Source organism: Prinia subflava, chromosome 2 (genome assembly GCF_021018805.1).
Source record: "Prinia subflava isolate CZ2003 ecotype Zambia chromosome 2, Cam_Psub_1.2, whole genome shotgun sequence".
Taxonomy (NCBI): Eukaryota; Metazoa; Chordata; class Aves; order Passeriformes; family Cisticolidae; genus Prinia; species Prinia subflava.
Genome location: NC_086248.1, coordinates 24,228,834 through 24,247,750, shown reverse-complemented (window position 1 = coordinate 24,247,750; position 18,917 = coordinate 24,228,834). Strand labels below are relative to the sequence as shown.

The 18,917-nt window shown below is 38.5% G+C and overlaps 1 protein-coding gene across 1 annotated transcript in view; it reads right to left on the bottom strand.

Moving 5' to 3' along the window:
- The window catches only part of FAM83B (family with sequence similarity 83 member B), a 56,101-nt gene extending 37,415 nt beyond the window's left edge, over nt 1–18,686 (bottom strand). Inside the window, exons 1-2 of the mRNA XM_063389379.1 lie at nt 18,550–18,686; nt 13,437–13,940 (exon numbers count right to left, since the gene is read on the bottom strand). Coding sequence (XP_063245449.1) covers nt 13,437–13,880 — 444 coding nt within the window. The 5' untranslated portion in view covers nt 13,881–13,940; nt 18,550–18,686. The remainder of the gene's footprint in view (nt 1–13,436; nt 13,941–18,549) is intronic.
- Between the last annotated feature and the right edge of the window lie 231 nt (nt 18,687–18,917).

Sequence of the window (18,917 nt, the reverse complement as noted above, 5' to 3'; positions counted from 1 at the left end):
TTTACAACTTGAAAACAAATGAAACATTTAAATTGAGATTTCCTTGGTTTTGTGGTTTTGAACAAATTTGAGAATGGAAGGAAAAAAGAGTGTATAGTTTATTACCATTAAAATCCTTCCTGGACAGGACAACCTGCTGACCTTCAAGAGCCAACCATGACTTTGAAATTAATTAAACTGTCCTACGTGAAATACCATTCTCAATTTTCATAATGCATTAATTTAGTTAACTATGTTCGTAATTACAATGAAAGAGTTTTGGCATACATCATATTCAAAGGTGTTCTGCATTTCAGCCTGTGGCAGCTGCTGAGAGTAAGCTTTTCAATGAAATTCCTGTGTGTGTGTGTGTGTATTTATTTATAGAAATATTTTGTAGCCTGTTAATACAGATTATTTTAAAATATTTAATGTCAGTTTTTACTTCCTTTTTTTTTTTCTACAGGTAAAATGATTTCTATTACTTAGTTTATGTATTTTATGAGCATTAAATGGATCCAAAGAGGATGCTTTGCATTTTTGCTGTTTCAGTCCAAAATCCAGTTTAGAGCTACTGATCAGCAATTTAAAAAGAAAACCGGAATAATTCAATGCTTATTACTTACACTGTAATTGCTTTATTTGTAGCTGTTGAAAAAGAAAAAAATACAAATCAGTGTATTTTTACTGTAATTTAGGAGAGTCAGTGGAAGTAACTAAAATTAGGAAAAAAAATAAAGTACTGAATTATTTTTAATTTGTTACAATGCTTTCTATATTTCCAAATTTATCCTCAGTAGAGAAGTAGCATAAATTCTAGTCAAATTGATTTCTTTCATAATATTTATGTATATTTAGCATAATTTTCAGAAACTTCTCCAGTGTTAGGATAGCAACGCTTCCAACCAGCATCGACAAGAAACTTTTTTGAACCATACCAGTGATTTCTTTTCTTTATGGAAAATTTTAGATTCTTTACAGAGATTCAGCCAAGACTGATCAGAGAGACCACCCAGATTTCAATCTATTGAGTAAGGAAAAATTATGCTTAAAGCCATACCTGTTTCTTTTTGCATGCACTAGATATTTTATGAATCCCTACACATGCTGTATGACAACAAGCAGCTCTGACAAAGTTCCATTTGAGTTTTTAAAACTAGAAAGTCTGTTTGAGCGTCAGTGTGAAACAAAAGGCAGCCAACAATGCCACTGTTACTTTAAAAAAAGTCAGAAAGATTTCTGTATTTGGAATTAAAATGCCACAGATTTTTGTTTCTCTTTCAGTATCATGTTTCCACAACAGGTAACTATAACTGTGCTCCTGGAATGTTTCAACAAATGTACTTAGCTGGAAATCCCCCCAAATCTTTAAACATCTAGCTTTTTGTGGTATTTTCAAAAAAGCCTGACAAGGATTATCTTCTAATGAGGCTTTCAGATAGAGTACACAGTTTTGTAACTTCAGTGCCTGCATTAAAATACTGTTATTATATATTTCAGAAATTAGGTATTTCCCTTGTTCAAGTTATCTGTGTTTTTGTTATGTGCAGTCTACTACCTTAAAAACAGACAGCTGGGTTATGAACTAGACAGTAACACTTTAAACTGAAATGTTTTATTCTTTTACTTTGTATCTTAAAGGACTACTTTCTAGAATTAAATTAGCAAATAACCTCCTCAGATAGTATGAGCAATGTCTCTGCACAGAATTTAGCAGACTATGACATTCTGATCCCTAGAATTTTTTGAAACACCACTAAAAAAATTCAAAATTGGTATACCTACCTATGTACACACCATTTTTTATCAACATGTCATAACTGTCCATTTCTCAAGGTAACTGTTTTGTTTAAATTTAAGAATATGGAGCATTTTAAAAAAAATCTGTAAAATATTTTGGACAGTTCTACCACAATAACTAAATTCCAGATGTTTGCTTCTTATGGGTTTTTCTTTTGTTTTTCTTACTTGCATGCCAGCATGCATGAAAAAGTGCACGTGTGCTTTCTGCAATACATTTTGCAACCATTTTTAAAGCCTTGAGAGTGCAAATTGAGAAACTTTTCCATGGGATTTTCCTTGCAGTATATATAAGCTCAGTAAACATGTGTAATGTGGCAGAATATAATAAAGCCTGTATCTCCCATATAAACTCTTAAGGTTTGCTAGCAGAGGACTTAATCATTTTGATTGAGGCTATTTATAGGAAACTACAGAATAAAAGTTCTTTGATAGACATTCTATATTGGAAAAATCTGTTCTTGTTCTTTATGTATCAACATGATCAATTAAGTCTCACTCTTGTATTTCTTTTGGAGGGCCCAGCCTATCTTCTGTAACACTCATATGTGCATCCATCCCACTTGTGCAGGACATGGGCCTGAATGCAGGGATCAGTAAAGGGATGGAATAGTATCTGGGGAAAGGAAAACATTCCATTGGTTTCATGGCTTTGCTTGGCTATCAGATATTCAGTTATTCAACGGTTTTTATGTAGAATAACTGAATTACAGCAGTCTGCTTGGACACATTTTAAGGTGCTCACAATGGATGCAATCACCTGAAGATGTGGCTCATTTTGGACTACAAATGTACTGTGTGGCATGATTTAACAGAAAGAGATTAATTAAATGTTCAGAATCAAATCCTTAATGATATATGGCCATATCCCTAGGCATCAATCCTGCGAACATATGCATGTTAAGTTAATAGAACCTCTCATGTATACAAATTACAGTATTTAAATCCTCCCAGAATTACGGATCTAATTTTGCTTGAAGAAAAAAAAAAAGTGTCTTCATTGAGCAGATATTTTATTTGATATTTTATTTTTGTCTCTCTATCCTTTACAAAATATTCCCCAAAAAATTCTTCTTAAGTTTTATTAGATGTACTGTTTGATAGAATGAGATGGAAAGCAATTGTGTATACAAGTCACCATTGTAATTAAAAACCCCATTGTAATTTCTGACACACAATTGCTCCATTTCTAAACTTTGTAATGTTTTTGCCAAAAACATCAGTAAGATAGTCCTATTCAGAAAATATACCTTCCCAATATATAATGTCAGGTACGCAATTCACAACAAAAAATCAGAAATGTGGCAATAAAATTGATTTGACTAGCAATTCAAAAGCATTGCTATATTTCTAACATCATGTTGGTGTTTTACAAGTTCTTACTGGGAGTGACAGAGGAAGAAAAAAGACACAAACACCATACTGAAAGCACTGTCTTCAGGTCTGCTGACTGGCATCCTCCAGGGCAGACACATTTCTTTATTGGTCTAAGAGAGAGCTATTATTCCTAGATGTCACACCTGGAACTGCTTTCGAGAAAGATGCCAAAAGTGTTTAGAGCAGGCAGCAAATGTTCACCTCTGTCTGAGGTGCACAGTGAAAGGAGGAAAGACAGAGGAGACAGGGCTGTTCAAAGGACACAGCTGGAGAAGGGTGAAAAGATGGAGGGAAAGGAAAGAGGAACTACAACCAAAAATGTATGTATGATGGTTTCCTGTCATACTGTAAGCATGGTCACTTCAGTATGCACAACTTTGATGCCTTACTCCCACCCCTTTGATACAGATTCTCAGGGAGTTACTTCTGATCAAGGCTCACCACCGCAGAGCAGAGCCCAGCTGATTCAAAGATCTCTGTATGTCTTAAGCTGTAGGATATTCTAAGACTCCAGTGACCTCAAGCTGCCATCATACCCACCCTGGGTGCAGGCTCCAGTGTTATGGTCCCTCTGAAGGGCTGAACAGTGTTTAGTTGCTGCACTGGTTTCTCATAAGAATCAACTAAAAGTTCTGGCAGGTTCCCTGTTCCTCTGACTTGCCTCTTTCCCAACACCCAAGAACAGCCCATCTTTTCCTTCCTCTGCTCTCCTTCCTCCAAAAAAGCACCTGGAGCTCTGGCTTTGAAAGGCTCTGGCATGTACACAGAGGAGCTTCCTGAGCTCTCAAGAACTCATTGCAAAGACACTGTTTAACTCCTGTAACTTCAAGATGAAGAACAGAGCCTTTATTTGGGCCAGGAATCCTGTAACGGGTGTTTGCAATATCATATCATGGCACTTCAGATCTCAACTAATTTTCATCAATAAACTTCTGCATACGAAATCAAATCCTCTGACTAACGAGATTTCTGGCACAAGTGGCTTACTGATATTCAGTAATTCAGAATTCATTAACAGAATAGATGATGGTATTACTGCAATCATTTTGTGCATCGTAAAACCCATTAGAAAATACAGTGATATTACTGGTGCTCATGTTATGCTAAAACATTAAATAGGATGATAGCAAATAAATAAACAAATAGAAGAATCACAGTTCCCAGTTTAATCTCTATGTTTAGACTTCTCATTTCAAAAGTATGTCCTCAGAGCAAAATAACAGTTTTTGCTACATTTTAAAGCAACTTTCTGTAGACTTGTTAGAGTACATACTGCTGTAAAAGTTAGACCTGTAGATGGTTGTATTTTTAGGTCCACGCTCAGCAAACAAAGGTTACTGATCTCTATCAAACACATTCTGTGCAGCCACATAGGCCTGCTATTATTTTTAAAAAACCCACACCCTTAAGAGTGACTTTTCAGGCAATTACTGCATGCCTGTGCTAATCCACCATTAGTCAGTGACAGGAAATTATCAGAACAGCAGACAGCTTTAGATATTTCTGTGCTCTGTCATGCTGGATGGAGACCTAGTTGCTTTGACAAGCAGCATCCCCCGGCATTTGAAGCTAATCAGTTTTGCTGGCTTGACACTGTAACTTCTGTTTGCTGCCTCTGATGTCTCTAATCAGAAGGCACAGCTCACTATCAGGGAGTTCTGTACAGCTTAAGAAGAGCTTAGTCCCATAGTGGGCATTTCTTGAGAAGGGTCCCATTGGGAATCATAATTTTCTTCTGTGCTCATTATTTTATCTCATCCTCAATATTATTTCTTCCTTATCAATCAAAAACATTAACTACAATGCCTTCTGTGGGCTGATGCCACTCAGATTGACCCAAATTCAAAGGTGATGTCTTTACCTAGTGCTCAAGCCATAAAGGGAATTTACTGAGCTGAAGTGCAGCCCTCTTGGCAAAGAGTGCCTGCAGCTCCAGGAAACAGCAGGAAAATAAGGCTGAGATGTTGTATCTGCCGTTTGAACTGAAGGCACACCTATTTGGCTGCCTGAACACACAATCCTGTGCAACTGTTCGAGCCTGATTGCCAGTGGATGATGCAGATCTCAAAGTTTTCTTTTCATCTCTAAGAGATACAGCGCATAACTTCTCATATTATCCTATCACCCAGCTTTGTCTCTGACAGCAGGATCACTGGCAGAAGCAAAAAGGCCTGAGGAGATCTGGTGCTGCAGATAGCAAAAATTCCTGGCTAAAAGATGCACCAAGAAGCTTCCTGAAGGCAGCTACATCCCCACACTCCTTGCCGGGGAAAGCAGGGGTCATCATGGACCCTGTTTTTGAGGAATCCCTTCTGTTCCTTCACACCGTACATCTGGGCAGTCAGCACGAGCACTCCAGACCAAGAGACAGAACTGGTTAAGATAAACTGCTCCTAGATAAGGTGTGAGAACACCCTGTATACGTCACACCCTCCTTATCTGAAGCTAAGAATGCTTCATGCTTTTACAAATATATTTGAAAAGTAAGCATTACACAGCTACGGTTTGCAACTTTTATCAGGGAAGTACTGATGTTCATCAGAAATTAGCTGGCATAATTACAAATGCACAACAGTAATTTTTATCAAAAACTAAAACCACAGAGGCAAGAAAATAAAAAATGGCCCCTACTTGCTCTGAGTATTGTTTGCTAATGTATAATATCCTCACACTTTTGGTTTATAACTGTATCTTTCAAAACAAAAGTGATTTATATTCATTTAATATTCAACATGTCCCAGTAGTCTCATTTACAAAACTCCACACACCTTGGTTATGTGAGGCTGGCTGGGATAAAGGAGAGCATACAAATTCTGAATCTACTGCTCATATTGCAGCAGAGGTGTGTCTGTACTGGCTGGTACCAATCAGGAGGACTACAACACCAGTAACGTGTACCATACACAGACACGCAGTGAAACTTAATAATGTTTACTGCTTCAGAAAACAAATACCTAAGATATGGGAAAGATGACAAACAAGGGCAAGGAAAGCACAGATAGTTTGGTTGCTTGTAATTCTGTATTTATAATGCAAATAACACTACTATAAATTCAGGTGGCTTACTGATCAGTGGACTGCATACTGAAAAATTATTAACTGCTGATCAAGCAAGCCATAATCTTGCAATTATTTATTTTGAACAGCTGTATTGAGGTGAGTCATTTTATGGATGTCTGCAGACCCAATGGTAAAGGAGCAAGCTCAGCACCAGTTACACCCTGTTATGGTTGCGATGGCCAACGCTTCCTTCCTTCCAAAGGTAAATTATAGTAGGGTTTTACAGAGCAAAAGCCCTCTGAGGTCTCAGGAATGCTGACAGCATTTCTGAAAATGTGGACTTTAACTTCTCTTGCAACTTTATTGTACTTCTCTTGCAACTTTATTAGAAAATGGTTATAGACATACTTTATCAGCAGGCTAAAATGGAAGGCATGACTACACAGCTGTCTATGGCAAGGTCTGCACTTCCTTCAGAGAGGTAAATAATAAAGTGTACTTTGACTCTTCTGTCATGTGTACTGGAATACTAACAGTACTCCTCAAGGACATTTAATGTCATTAAAATTAAATAACATTAGGCAAGTCATTCTGAAATAATTAAAAGTGAAGTAGATACTTGTACTCAGATCTGATACATGAGGAATCTTAATACGTGTAACTCACTGGCATGCAATCCCACTCCTTCCAAACAGAAGAATGGGAAATTTTGAACTTTTGTTTTGTCAGCACTTGTCCACTTTCTATGTAGATTCTATCACACTGTGTTACACAAATACTACTTCAGTACTGCAGATATCTGCACACCAAGCCATGCTCACTTAAAATCCTACCATAGATAATATAATATTTTAGTTTCCAAATTCTGATATAGAACAAGTTCAAAGTTTAAAATTACCCTAAATGTGTCCCCCTCGGCACATCACTGGCTGTGCTGGAAAGCTATAATTAGTTCAAAAGCTATGCTAAAACTACAAAAGATGAAAAAAGGCTTACAGATTTAGGAATGTGAAGTGATTAAGGCTATAGTTCTTCAGGCAAGATGGTTTCCTGGTTGAAAAAAAAAAAAAAGCAGAAAAATGGAGATCTCTCCAGGAGAGGAATTCAGATGAACAAAAATAGCACTTCAACATTATCAGTATTTTTTGGACAAGTGAAAAAAGGAGAGGGACAAAACCCAAATACACTAGTCTGGGCACTGAAAGAAGCATTCTGCCTGGGAAAAATAATTTTAAATCAACAGTTTTGTATTTACAGCAGATTTTGCTGTAAATCTGTATCTGTATCTGTAATTGCTTCAGCATAATGTAGTAAAAAGTTGTTGCTGAATATGATAAAGAAGACTTTCATCTACTGAATGTGCAAAAAGCATGAATGACCTCTTAATGGTGCTTTTGTTTTGACTGACAGAGGTTTATGTCAATGAGAGAAAAAGCTTTAATAAAAGGAATTGCTACAAAGCATATATGTATGCCTGCGTCTCATATGTATGTGAATGAGACAGACATTAATAAAGAAATACAGCTGCCTGCAATATTTGGCCTTTAATCTTCCCTATTCCATTTTTAAATTCATCACAGAGGTGTGATATTTTGATAACACATTAGCACAGTTCTGACACAAAAATGGCAGTACCTATAAATTATTTAATTACATCTTTTAATATGAGTATTGAAGGTGTCAAAAGTCTTACAAAGATAGAAACCTGTGAATAAAAAACTACCACAACTAATTAAAATAATGTTCTCAAAGATTCCCACTCCAAGCTCTGAACTCTGTTTGCTCTTCAGTTTTGGATCCTTTCCACGTAACAGGAGCGCTATCAGGAAGCATTGTGGGTTTCATGTTTAGAGCACGTTAAGAATTGGATTTCACAAAAGTCCCAGGTTTTCCAGATCATAAAATTGCTTGCAGATGTGTCCCATGGATGGCAGTCCTCTGCCTGCACTGTGAGGCACTGCTGCGACTGCTCTGGGACCAGCCTTCCACGGGGGAGCAGGACAGCAGGGAGAGAAGGGGACAGGCAAGTAAAACAGTGTGAAGATTCTGAAGGCAAATCCAAGCAGAGAAAATGCCTGAAATAATTACTTGTGAGCAGCACTACTTTGTGATGACAAAAAATTGATACTGGGTCACACAGTAGCAACAAGAGCAAGACAAGTTCTCTTCCGACACATGGCATGTACTCTGTGCAATTAGAAAAATGGGAAATGATCTCACTTTCTGAAATAAATCAACTACAAACTAAAAACTATGTTTCACCTAGAAACCATATACATGACTGCCATGCTGGTTTTCAACCATCAGGAAGTCTTTGAACAGAAGTTGAGAGGAAGTTAATGATGAATTCACCCTTCAGCAGAGCAGCTGAACCAAAAGGCACCTGCTGAAATCCTTGTGGGGCAGAATATCTTGGCAGGGAAAATGCTGCTTATATGTGTAACTCTCATCTTAAAAAATTATATCCACTGATAATCCAACACTTTAGAGATACTACAGAAAATGTCTGAGTGGGACAACTACTGCATTTATCTGTTCTTTGTCCCTGAATTCAGCAGACTGCTCTGGTTTTTACATACAAAAATGTGCAGCCCCTATCTCATATGCTTGAGTCAATGCAATTAGTGAGCTAAGACAAGCACTGCCACAAGCACGAATCATTCTCATTGCTCCAGTCTGTGTTAAAATTATATTAAAAAATAGTTGGCAAAGAGTACTGGTGAAACAGAAATATAAGATTGCTCAACACATCCATATTCTACAAGGGTTTTTTTCTGTATAGAAACATTACTGTTCATATAAGCATGTAAGAATTTGATTTTCTTTCATAATAGATTGCAGCCAGTACTAGACTATTATTATTACTGTATTATACACATGACCAAATGAGATTAACAGTAAATAATAGTGAATTAATAATGAAAAATAATAGCAAACAATAATTAATTAATAGTGAATTATTGGTTTTTGTAATACAAACTTTCACTCTTGCCTGAAACTATACACAACAAAATAAAACAAAAAACCCAAAAGTAAAAGAAAATATTTTCCTTTTTATATATTTTTTAAAATGAGTCAACTGTTTTTATCTGACGAAGTCCACTGTTCTAGAAAACAACACAGGCATTACATTTGGTACATGACTCTCTCAAAAGAATTCAAAAGGAAGACATTTTTAAATAAGTGCTTACCTACAGTGTGTCCAGCAAGACTAATAACAAGTTATACTGATTCACAGTGTATAATGTAATTCTTTCCCAAGAGTCCAAGTTTTGCAACTTTTCTCATTAAAAACCCCAACCATGAGTATTTCAGCAAAAACAACCACCTTTTTTCATTTTCCACAATTATAATACTCTAACAATTCAAATTTTTATTTAAGCTTCTAAGCAATTAGGTTTTTAAAGAATTCTTACAAATATCACTGATTTCATAAACCCAGGCTTACAACTGCTAGTCTATTTTAATAAAATAAAGTCAGTGAAAAGTATTGCATATTTTTTTGAATAATGTGCTACCTCATACATTCCATCATAAATCCCAAAAGTATGTCAGGAAAGTCTTTAAGTGTTTTCTGGCATGTGCTACAAACCAGTAACCCTTGGGTTGTCTAAACAACATGGTTCTTTAAAAAACAGGTTTCAATTCTCTCAGGAAGAGCAGATCCTCATCTGTTTATTAGTCTGAGCTGTGCCTTCTCTCCAAAACTGTGCAGGAACATCTCTATGGTCGACAGAGGAATCTAGCTACTATAAAAGAGAAAAACACACTGCCAGAAGGTCCCTTTGGTGCTCTGTCCTTTCTCTTCCCTGTTGCCTCACCCTGTTGAAAACAGTACAAGAGGTTCCTCGCACACAAGTACGAGCCTCATAACTGACGGTTTTGATGCAACTCTTATGAAAAGTCACAGAGGGAGAGAACACATCATTATTGAAGTCTCTGTGTTACAGTGCACTAAAAGAAGGAATTTTCATGTTAACCAGCATCAACCCACTACAACCTGACATAGATGAGTAATAATCTTGATATCATTTCCCAGATGAATAATCTTCTCAGCAAAAACTGCGAAACATTATCAGTTGCTGTTCAGACAGCCCAGCCATGATGAGTCACGCTGTAGGAGCACCTCAAGCCTCGGAGAAGGCGGAAACCTGCCAGTGATTAAAGGCAGCAGCCTCCAAAACATAAGAGAAATAAGGCTACCAGCTTGTTTACAAAGGTGTCCATCATTAAGGTCAGACAGACCTTGCAGTGGTTTTTCCTCACATGGTCATATCAGCATGTGAAAAAGGCTCGTGTCTCCCCAGTTGACACAGTCACGCTGAACGCCTCCTTGTGTGAACACGGGTCATGTTGACAGAGGAGGGTGGTTGGCAAGCTGTATCATTTAGATGAGGTCTAGTTACAGCAGCTGTAAGCCCCATCGTGTTGACATCTTGGTTTGACCTAAGGCACTCTGCTAACATCGCATCTATCCCACAGAAGTGCTGTAGTACACAGGTGACAATGTAATGCCATGATGTGTTCAATACAGTTTCCCTGCTCTATGTAAACTTCAGAAACATACATCACAAGCATGCATTCATCTCTTTAAATGGTTAGCTCATTCTTCTAGGAATTAATAGTATTGATTCTTTTCTGTAGGAATTCCATTATTACATCACCTGTACTTTACAATGAAGGTGATATCTATAATTTTTATGCTGCTTGTGTATCCCAGAAAAATGTGACAAGATTTTATTACAACACTTCTCTATAGTCACTGGTTTTTGTCTAGTGTAACATGGCCTTACAAATGATTTTCCCCTAGTTAGGAAAAAATCAGTCAGCAATCAAGTTGCTTAATGTTGTTTACAACATCTTCTTAAGGTCAAAATTAACATACATAATAATCATTTTAAGGAGTGACACTATGATGTATCAAGCATGAAAGAGGTCAAGAATAAGTCCACTAATAGTGTCACCTTATCCTTGTATATCCCAATATTCAAAAGCCTCTAGGTTTCAAGTGGCTCAGTCTCCTTCATGAATTTTTGGGATGGTTTATACATACAAATACACATCCAATGGGTTCCTTCATGGACTGAATCAGTGCAGAAACATTCTCTGCCTTGCCCTTGGCAGGAGCCAGTTTCCTACTACACCAAGTTCTCAGGTAGCCCAGGGAAATCAACGCCTGATCTCAGACACTCAGGCTTTGTGCTTAAATTTAAGTGGCACGAATATGCCCACCTCCAATAGCCTGTATATTTTCACACAGAAGTTTGCTGAAATTCCTGTAAATTTTGCTTACAGCTGTGTTGGCTGAACATGATTTGATGATTTATTCTTTACAGGTTTCTGTTTTTCATGTGCAATATTATCCTATTGGCTTTGAATATTCTCAAGACTACGCATCTCCATTACTACATAACAAAGAACCCTGTTTAATGTAACTACATTTTTTAAGTGGCTTAGGAGAAGTGCACTAGGCTGTTTACAAAGGGCTTACTGTAAGCATGATTTAAATCATGAGTTAAATACTTTACCTTACTTAGAAATACTTTCAATTTTTCTATGCATCTGCAGACAAAAGAGGCTGAACAATACTATGTCACTTGGATTTAATTGCTGGTCCCTGAAGCAACCAATCTGTATCACTGTATCAAAATTGTTATGGTTGTTGATGTTAAGGTTGTGCTGATCAACTAAACAAACCTTTCAGCTGTCAGATTTGACAGTGACACACATAAAACATCTTCTTTACAAAGCGGAAGCAACACATGCACATCAGGGAGCAACATACTATGCATTCAAACTTCTTCCAAAGCAAAACAAGAATGACACTTAATTTTTTTCTACAGCTGCATTCAAGGAGCAACTAAGGGAGAATGGCCTAACTTAATGGCATTTCAAGACCTTGAAGCAAAACTGCACTAGTCTTCCCAACAGCGTTAACAGGGATTTAGTTATTTCCCTTACAGTGGATACATGAGTAGGTCAGGAGCTGCAGCTGACAAGAGTATTTGGGGCAATTCACAGGCAAGTCTCACTACAGAACAAACCAGAAAACATCAAATCTCACTCAGAAAGGGATCAAGAGGGAGAGAATTAATTAACTCTTCCTTGACCATACAGTCATTCCAAATTATAAACTGTAGGATAAAAGGCCTAGTGATAACTCTATTATGGCAACAAATTATATGCTTTATCTAAATATAGCAGAGACAATGCAAAAGACGCAGTCCTTCTCTGTCCTGTCCAGTCCATTTCTATTGCACATATTTACACAAATATTTCAGCCACTGAAGTGTCTACAGATGTATGTGAGATCGAGCCCATTCGACCAATTTAAAGTTCATAGGGTCATGCAAAACATAATTGTATCGAGAAAATCTGATAGTGTGACATTCTTGCCAGAAATACTTATGAAACTTTTAAAAGAGGCATTATGACCATGTGTCAAACAGATCTGCATGGTAATACTTTTTTTGGTTTTCTTTTTATCTGACGTTGTTTTAAAAATTTAAAACTTAGAAGTTTTAAACTGACACACTGAGAGCAAAAGTGGTTTGTACATACAACATTCTGTCACTAAGGTGTAAGCTGGGTGTGCTATAGGAAACTCAACATACAAGTACTCCTAAGTGGAGAGTGGACCTTTGGAAAAATGGAAAAATGTCCAAATTTTCTAGTCATTAATCAGAAATGAAGGCAAGATACAAGAGAAAAATCTATTTCCTTGTTGCCCAAGTCTAGTTTGTTTTTTCATTCTGAGTTTGATTTCTGCAAGGATATGCAAAAATCATAAAACCTGACTCTCAAGGTACATGATTCAGATGAACATCGAGGTGTTGTTTTCTTGTAACTGTCTGCCATGGCAAACCAATGCATGCTCCCACTGATGCAAGAGAAAAACATTAGTATAAATCCTGAAGTTATACAGAATTGTATCACTTATTATATATTCAACTGAGGTCAAAGAAAAGGTGTGCTGATTATCTCCAAATGTCTCCTGCACTGGTCAGCATTACAGTAAAACAGTAATCATTCATTATAATGGTAGGATTGATTAATTAATCCCTCCAATTAACCCTTGATCCCCCTGAATTACAGTTAATAACCGTGGTGCATGTGACACCGAAGGACTGATCTCAGTCTGGGAAAACCTTTCCAACTAAACTGTGAGCAACCAGATAATTTTTTCCTGTCAGGACAAAAACAAAAATACCCTTGTAATAAAACACCAACTAGATTATTATTATTGCCACTTTTTTTCCCCATATTATTTTCATGTTTACCTTTCTTGCCTCTCGTATCATCTTCCGAACAGTTTCCTTTATGGTGTAAGGCTGTGCTCGTGGTGGGTGAAAAAGGAGATCAATATTTGTGCCACCAGAAATTCCAGGCATCAGATAGGGCCAGCCTAAGTCAAGATTTGGAGCTTCCACATCTGATTCAATGGGCCAGTACGTTCCCGAGGAAGAGGTGTCATCAATGGCATGGTTAGAGGAATAAATCGTATTTTGGGGAAGTTTGTGAACATTGTTCAAAATATAATCAATTTCCTCATCCGCTAGGAACTCTGAGCATCTCTCTTTGGAAAGAAATTCTTTGTAGGCTTCTAAACCTCCTTCAATCAGAGCATCAATGGCTATTCGGTACCACTCCTTGTAATGAGGTTCAATATAGTTGTCTGATCTGCATTCATCATGTAAGGAGGACAACAAAGATGAAGTTTCCATTTTCACATGTATTTTGTATAAAGTCTTTTAAGCATCCATTCATGAGCGGATGAAATGTATCTGCACAGAGAAAATAAGTAAGAAAACAATAAGAATATTTCTAGATATCTATGACACATGCACAGTTATTAACCAAAATACTTTTCTGGTAAAGTTGCTCTAACTTTTTCTAAAATCTTCCACGAATTTAAAAAACTTTGAAAAGGCACAGGGACTACTATTGCCACAAATTAAATATTAAAGAGATAGATAAATATTAAGTAGATATTATATTAAAGAGGTAGACAAAGAGCTTTTACGTAAAGTAAACTAAACACACAATTCAGTGATTGTAGGAAGTTCTGCTATTACAAGCTATGTCAGAGCTCATGGTAGACTGAACATCCATACCAGTAACACCAATACATACCCAATGCATGTCCCAATACACTACCATAGGCTGGGTTTCAAAACCTCTTTTGCAAGAACTGACTGAGTACTGTCCAAAGAAGCACTTCAGAGACCAATTAAATTTCCTACTTTTTGATACATTACTTGTCTCTGCAATGCATCTCTTTTCTTTGCCTTCTTTGAAACCACAGTCATTCAGGTACTCCTCCTTATCTATCTCTTCTCCCATGCTGATCTAATCCACTTGTTGCTCCCAAGCAGGACCAGCCTAGCTCATTTCAGTGAGTTATGAGGAACTCCAGAAAGATTTATCCTCCCACATCTGGGATCAAACTCTGAATCAGCAATTTGATGTCTAGTTTCCAACCTGCTCATTCCTTCTGCCAAAAGGAGCGGCTGCTTTAATCTTTTTTTTTTAACATTAATAACAAGCTGTTTGCTGCTGATGTTTTATAAACTCATACTGTTTTTTATTTCATTTAACAAGGTCTGAGAGGGTTGCTTTGTGCTGTGCATTGGAGATTTAAGAAAGAGGGAGAACAAATACCCAATGTTTCTTCCTTCACATTTCTGCAACCCTCAGTAACTCACCAAAAAAAAAAAGAGGGGGAGGGGAAGGTGTTTCATGACAGCAGCATCAGCATAGCCATGTAAAATAGAAAGATGGCAGCACACCTTCCAGGGCTAGGGCATGAAGCTTAAGAGAAAGACTGTAGAAGTAAGAAGAACATCTAACGACGGTAGGAAAGTCAGAAAAAGCTTGAGAGCTTGAGAGTTAACATTGGGTTTCCTCACAAGCCCAATTAATAGTATTGCAGTATAACAGCAAATAGTCATATGGAGTTCTGATTTCATTTACTGGCATATAAATGTAACTTAATTCCCTCTTCCCATCAAGACCTTCCAGATATTTTTGCAAACAGTGCAGTTGCTTTCCACTGTCTGTTGGGAATGGTTTAAATCTTCCCGAAAGGAAATGTAAATTAGCTGTATTAACCTAAAGGAATGAAAATAAAAATCTCCATAACTACTGATACTTCAAAAACCAATTAAATGTTCAATTAAATCAAGATTTATAACGAACTTGGGAAGTCTGAGGTTAAAAAAAAGACCAAGAAATAAAAATCCAGATCTGAAGCTGGCATCAGCATGTCATATGGAATAATTCCATTTGAATCCTGTGTCTCAGCCAAGTAGCAGGGCAGATCTTCCCAGATAGGATTGCTTTCGAGCCTGGGGGAAAGGAGTGTTCCTGGCTGCTTCAAGAGCAGCTCTTTGTGGTGAACTGGAAAGCAGAACACGAAAGGGATCTGATTGCTCTCCCCCCAACTAAGAACTACACTTATTCCTCTGACAGCTACTCAGGGCTCCATTCTACACTGCTCTCACAAGAAGAAATGAAATGTTATGAAATAGGAGTGATACCATTTCCCTTCTCACAGATGCAGACACAGCATGTGGCAGAAGGAACTAAGCACACAGTACAGGCAAGACAGACAGATTCAAAGATTAAACTCTTAACATATCAGAAAATTAAAACAGTCACATCAGGACTGGCCCAATCATCCGGACCAGGTTTTCAAGACATTTTAGATACAGAATGAAGAACCAGGAGTACAAAATGCAGGTGCTCAACTGAGTCGTTCTTAAGAGTCTGAACAGCAAATACAGGTAACTTCACTGAGATTTCAATACACTCCTCTTTTAGGGCCCTCCAGGACAAGTCATTCTCTAGTCACTGTAGTAACACAGTCATTCTTAAAAGTCAGTCTTATTATGAGATGTAAGAATAAATATGATTTTACAAAAGCAAGTAAAAGATATTTCTAAAATTCTTACTACTTTGGAATGGATATACTTCCAAAAAAGAAATTTTTCCACTGACTGCATATATACAGTTGAGAAAGATGTGTTTATTTCAAAAGCCTGTCTGAATTGATTTTTTTCTTCTCCTCATTCTGTCCTTTGAAAATAACTTAAGGGAATAGGACTGTACTTAATATGTAACATTGTGCAATATCAAATATTGAATGTTATGAACAAATAAAAAGAAAATATGATTACATGTGTGTTCTGCCTCACATGCATTTCTTTTAATTGGTTTGGTTCTTTCATTTGTTTTTCACAATAGTATAGTATATTGCTTGACTTTTCATTGAACATAATGAATTAATTAATTGTGACATAGGTCGAACACAGTAACTTATGCTCAGACTTATGCTGAAAGCAGGGAATACATGTAAGTAACCATGGAAAGGTGAGACTTCTGGGGCAGCATCTTCCAAACAAGAATAGTCATTTTACAGTGAACAGCTTTGATGTTTGATTTACAAGTGCTGTTTACAAAAGAAGCTTAAAGCAGTGCACATTAATTTAAGAAAGTAAATGTAAAATTTGCCAGCATGGAAATAAATCACAGAACACTTGAGACAAATGAAAAAAATTTAATCCTTGTTTTTGAAATTATGGCCATCAGCATGAGATACATTCATATGAAACAAAAGAGAACTCCCAAATTAAAACAATGGCTTCAGGTATACTTGACAAAAGTATACATACACCTCTACAGGTCTTGACACAGGTATTTTTCTCTGTAGAAGGTAAGAGCTACTGTGCAGAAACTGAACCTGTGAAACCATATAATTCTGGATAAAGCAGTAGAGGTTTGGACAAAATTCTCAATAAGCTTTTTGGTGTCTTATTCAACCATGTATTGTGATTTCTGCATAATAAACTTGATTTTTCAAAGGTCCTCCTCAGGTCAACAATTACATTAGCAAGGTTGTGCAGAATGAGGCCCATCTCTGGAGGCTTACAGATCTTTATCACACTTTATGTACATGATCACAAATTTTACCAGTACCAGGAAAGTAGTAGTTCATCCTCAGAGAAATAACCTTGTCTGTTCATCCCAGCCCAGCATATCAGCCATCTTCTCTGCTTGAACACAGGGATCAGTCACTCAAAACTTTTTAAATAAGTGTCATTAATGCCCTTAAATTGAATTTAAACTCCAACTGAGCTGCTAAAACTGGATCCTCTGGTAAAGAACATAAATTCTGAATCCTGCATTGATGGGATTGTCTTGTCCTTCTGTTAACAACATGCTCAGACCTTTCTAATGCCATTATCAGGAACCCAGCAAGAAAAGACCTTTTTTCTATGAGAAAGAAGTAACTGTGCCTTTATATAGAAAGATTTGAAGAGTATCCCAGACTTTCACAAACGCAGCAGATGACAAATGTCACTAAAGAAAATGATGCAACATTCAACAGGGGTCCCAGAGTAGTACTAGAGACAAGGAACTTCTCTGCCATAGTAATATTCACAGGATTTGAAAAATTTCCTATTCAGGAACTTTAGGGAGCATCTCTAACCTCAGGCTCGTACAGCCAGTCCTTGGAAAGGGCCTGGCCAGGGTGCTCTCCTCAGGATTCCTTATCTCTTTTCCAATGGAAATGTGATTACTTTGACAGTTTCTGCATAAAGTTTCAACCTTGCCAGGAAATTTAAACCTGGGGAACAGCTTGTTGCAAGCTGTTGCACACTCTCAGGGATGGTTTTTGTGGCATCCACCTGAGCACCTCTGGCCCACGGCTCGGCCAAGGAGCCTCCCCACGGCTTAAGGGCCTGGCATGACCAACCTTTAACAGAACAAACAGGCGTTTTATGACACCTGCCTTCCACCAACCTTTCCATTAAAGAATTGTATCAAGAATAAATAATAATTACCTTACATTACGCAGTGACAGGCAATTATTTAATTATTAACGAAATTACCTTTTCTGTGAATACAAAGGACATCAAATCCAAGTGAAAAACAACACCGCAAGCGTTCCTGTTGCTTTCTATCTTTTCTCTTTCTGTTTGCTTGTTTTGCGGCGGGGTTGTTTTGGGGTTTTTTGTTTGTTTGTTTGTTTTTTGTTTTGTTTGGGTTGGTTGGTTTGGGTGTTTTTTTTTTGTTGTTGTTTTTTGGTTTTTTTTTGGGGGGGTGGATTTGTTTGTTCAACTAGCAAGTTAACTTTCCAGGCAAACCAAAGGGCAGCGGGCGCTCCGCCGGGCGACACCGCACGTGTGGCGGCCCCGGCGCGGCGGGGAGCGCGGGAGCCGCGGGAGGAGCGCCCGCCCAGCGCGCCCGGCCCCGCCGCCTGCGCCCCGCGCCCCCCGCTTCACACGCCCCGCGGCGCCCAGCGGGATGTTGGCGGGACGGCGGACTGCCCTGCCCTGTGCTGCCCCTGCCCGTCCCGTCCCGAGGGAGACTGAAGGGAGTCCCACTTACTGCGCCGGTGCCCCGCGTGGGGTGTCGCCTCCGGAGCGGCGGGGCGGCCCGAGCCGGCTGCTGCGAGCGCGGCGGCGGCAAGTCACGGCGGCGCAGCGCTCATCGCAGGTACTTCCCGTCGCTCTCAGGCGCGGTGGGTGTGGAAACCAGTTACAACATGTCAGGACGGTGTCGCACCAAACCAGCGCCTTGGGAACGGGGCGAGGACTTGCCTGAACTAGGGAAGCCCGGCCCTCTCCCGCGGAGGGAAGGGCAGCGCCTTCCCCGGGCCGCGCCGGGCCCCCCGCCCCTGCCGTGCCCTGCCCCGCCCCGCCCGGCCCGGCCCGGCCCGGCCCGCGGGAGCCGCGGGAGCCCGCGGGGCACGGGCG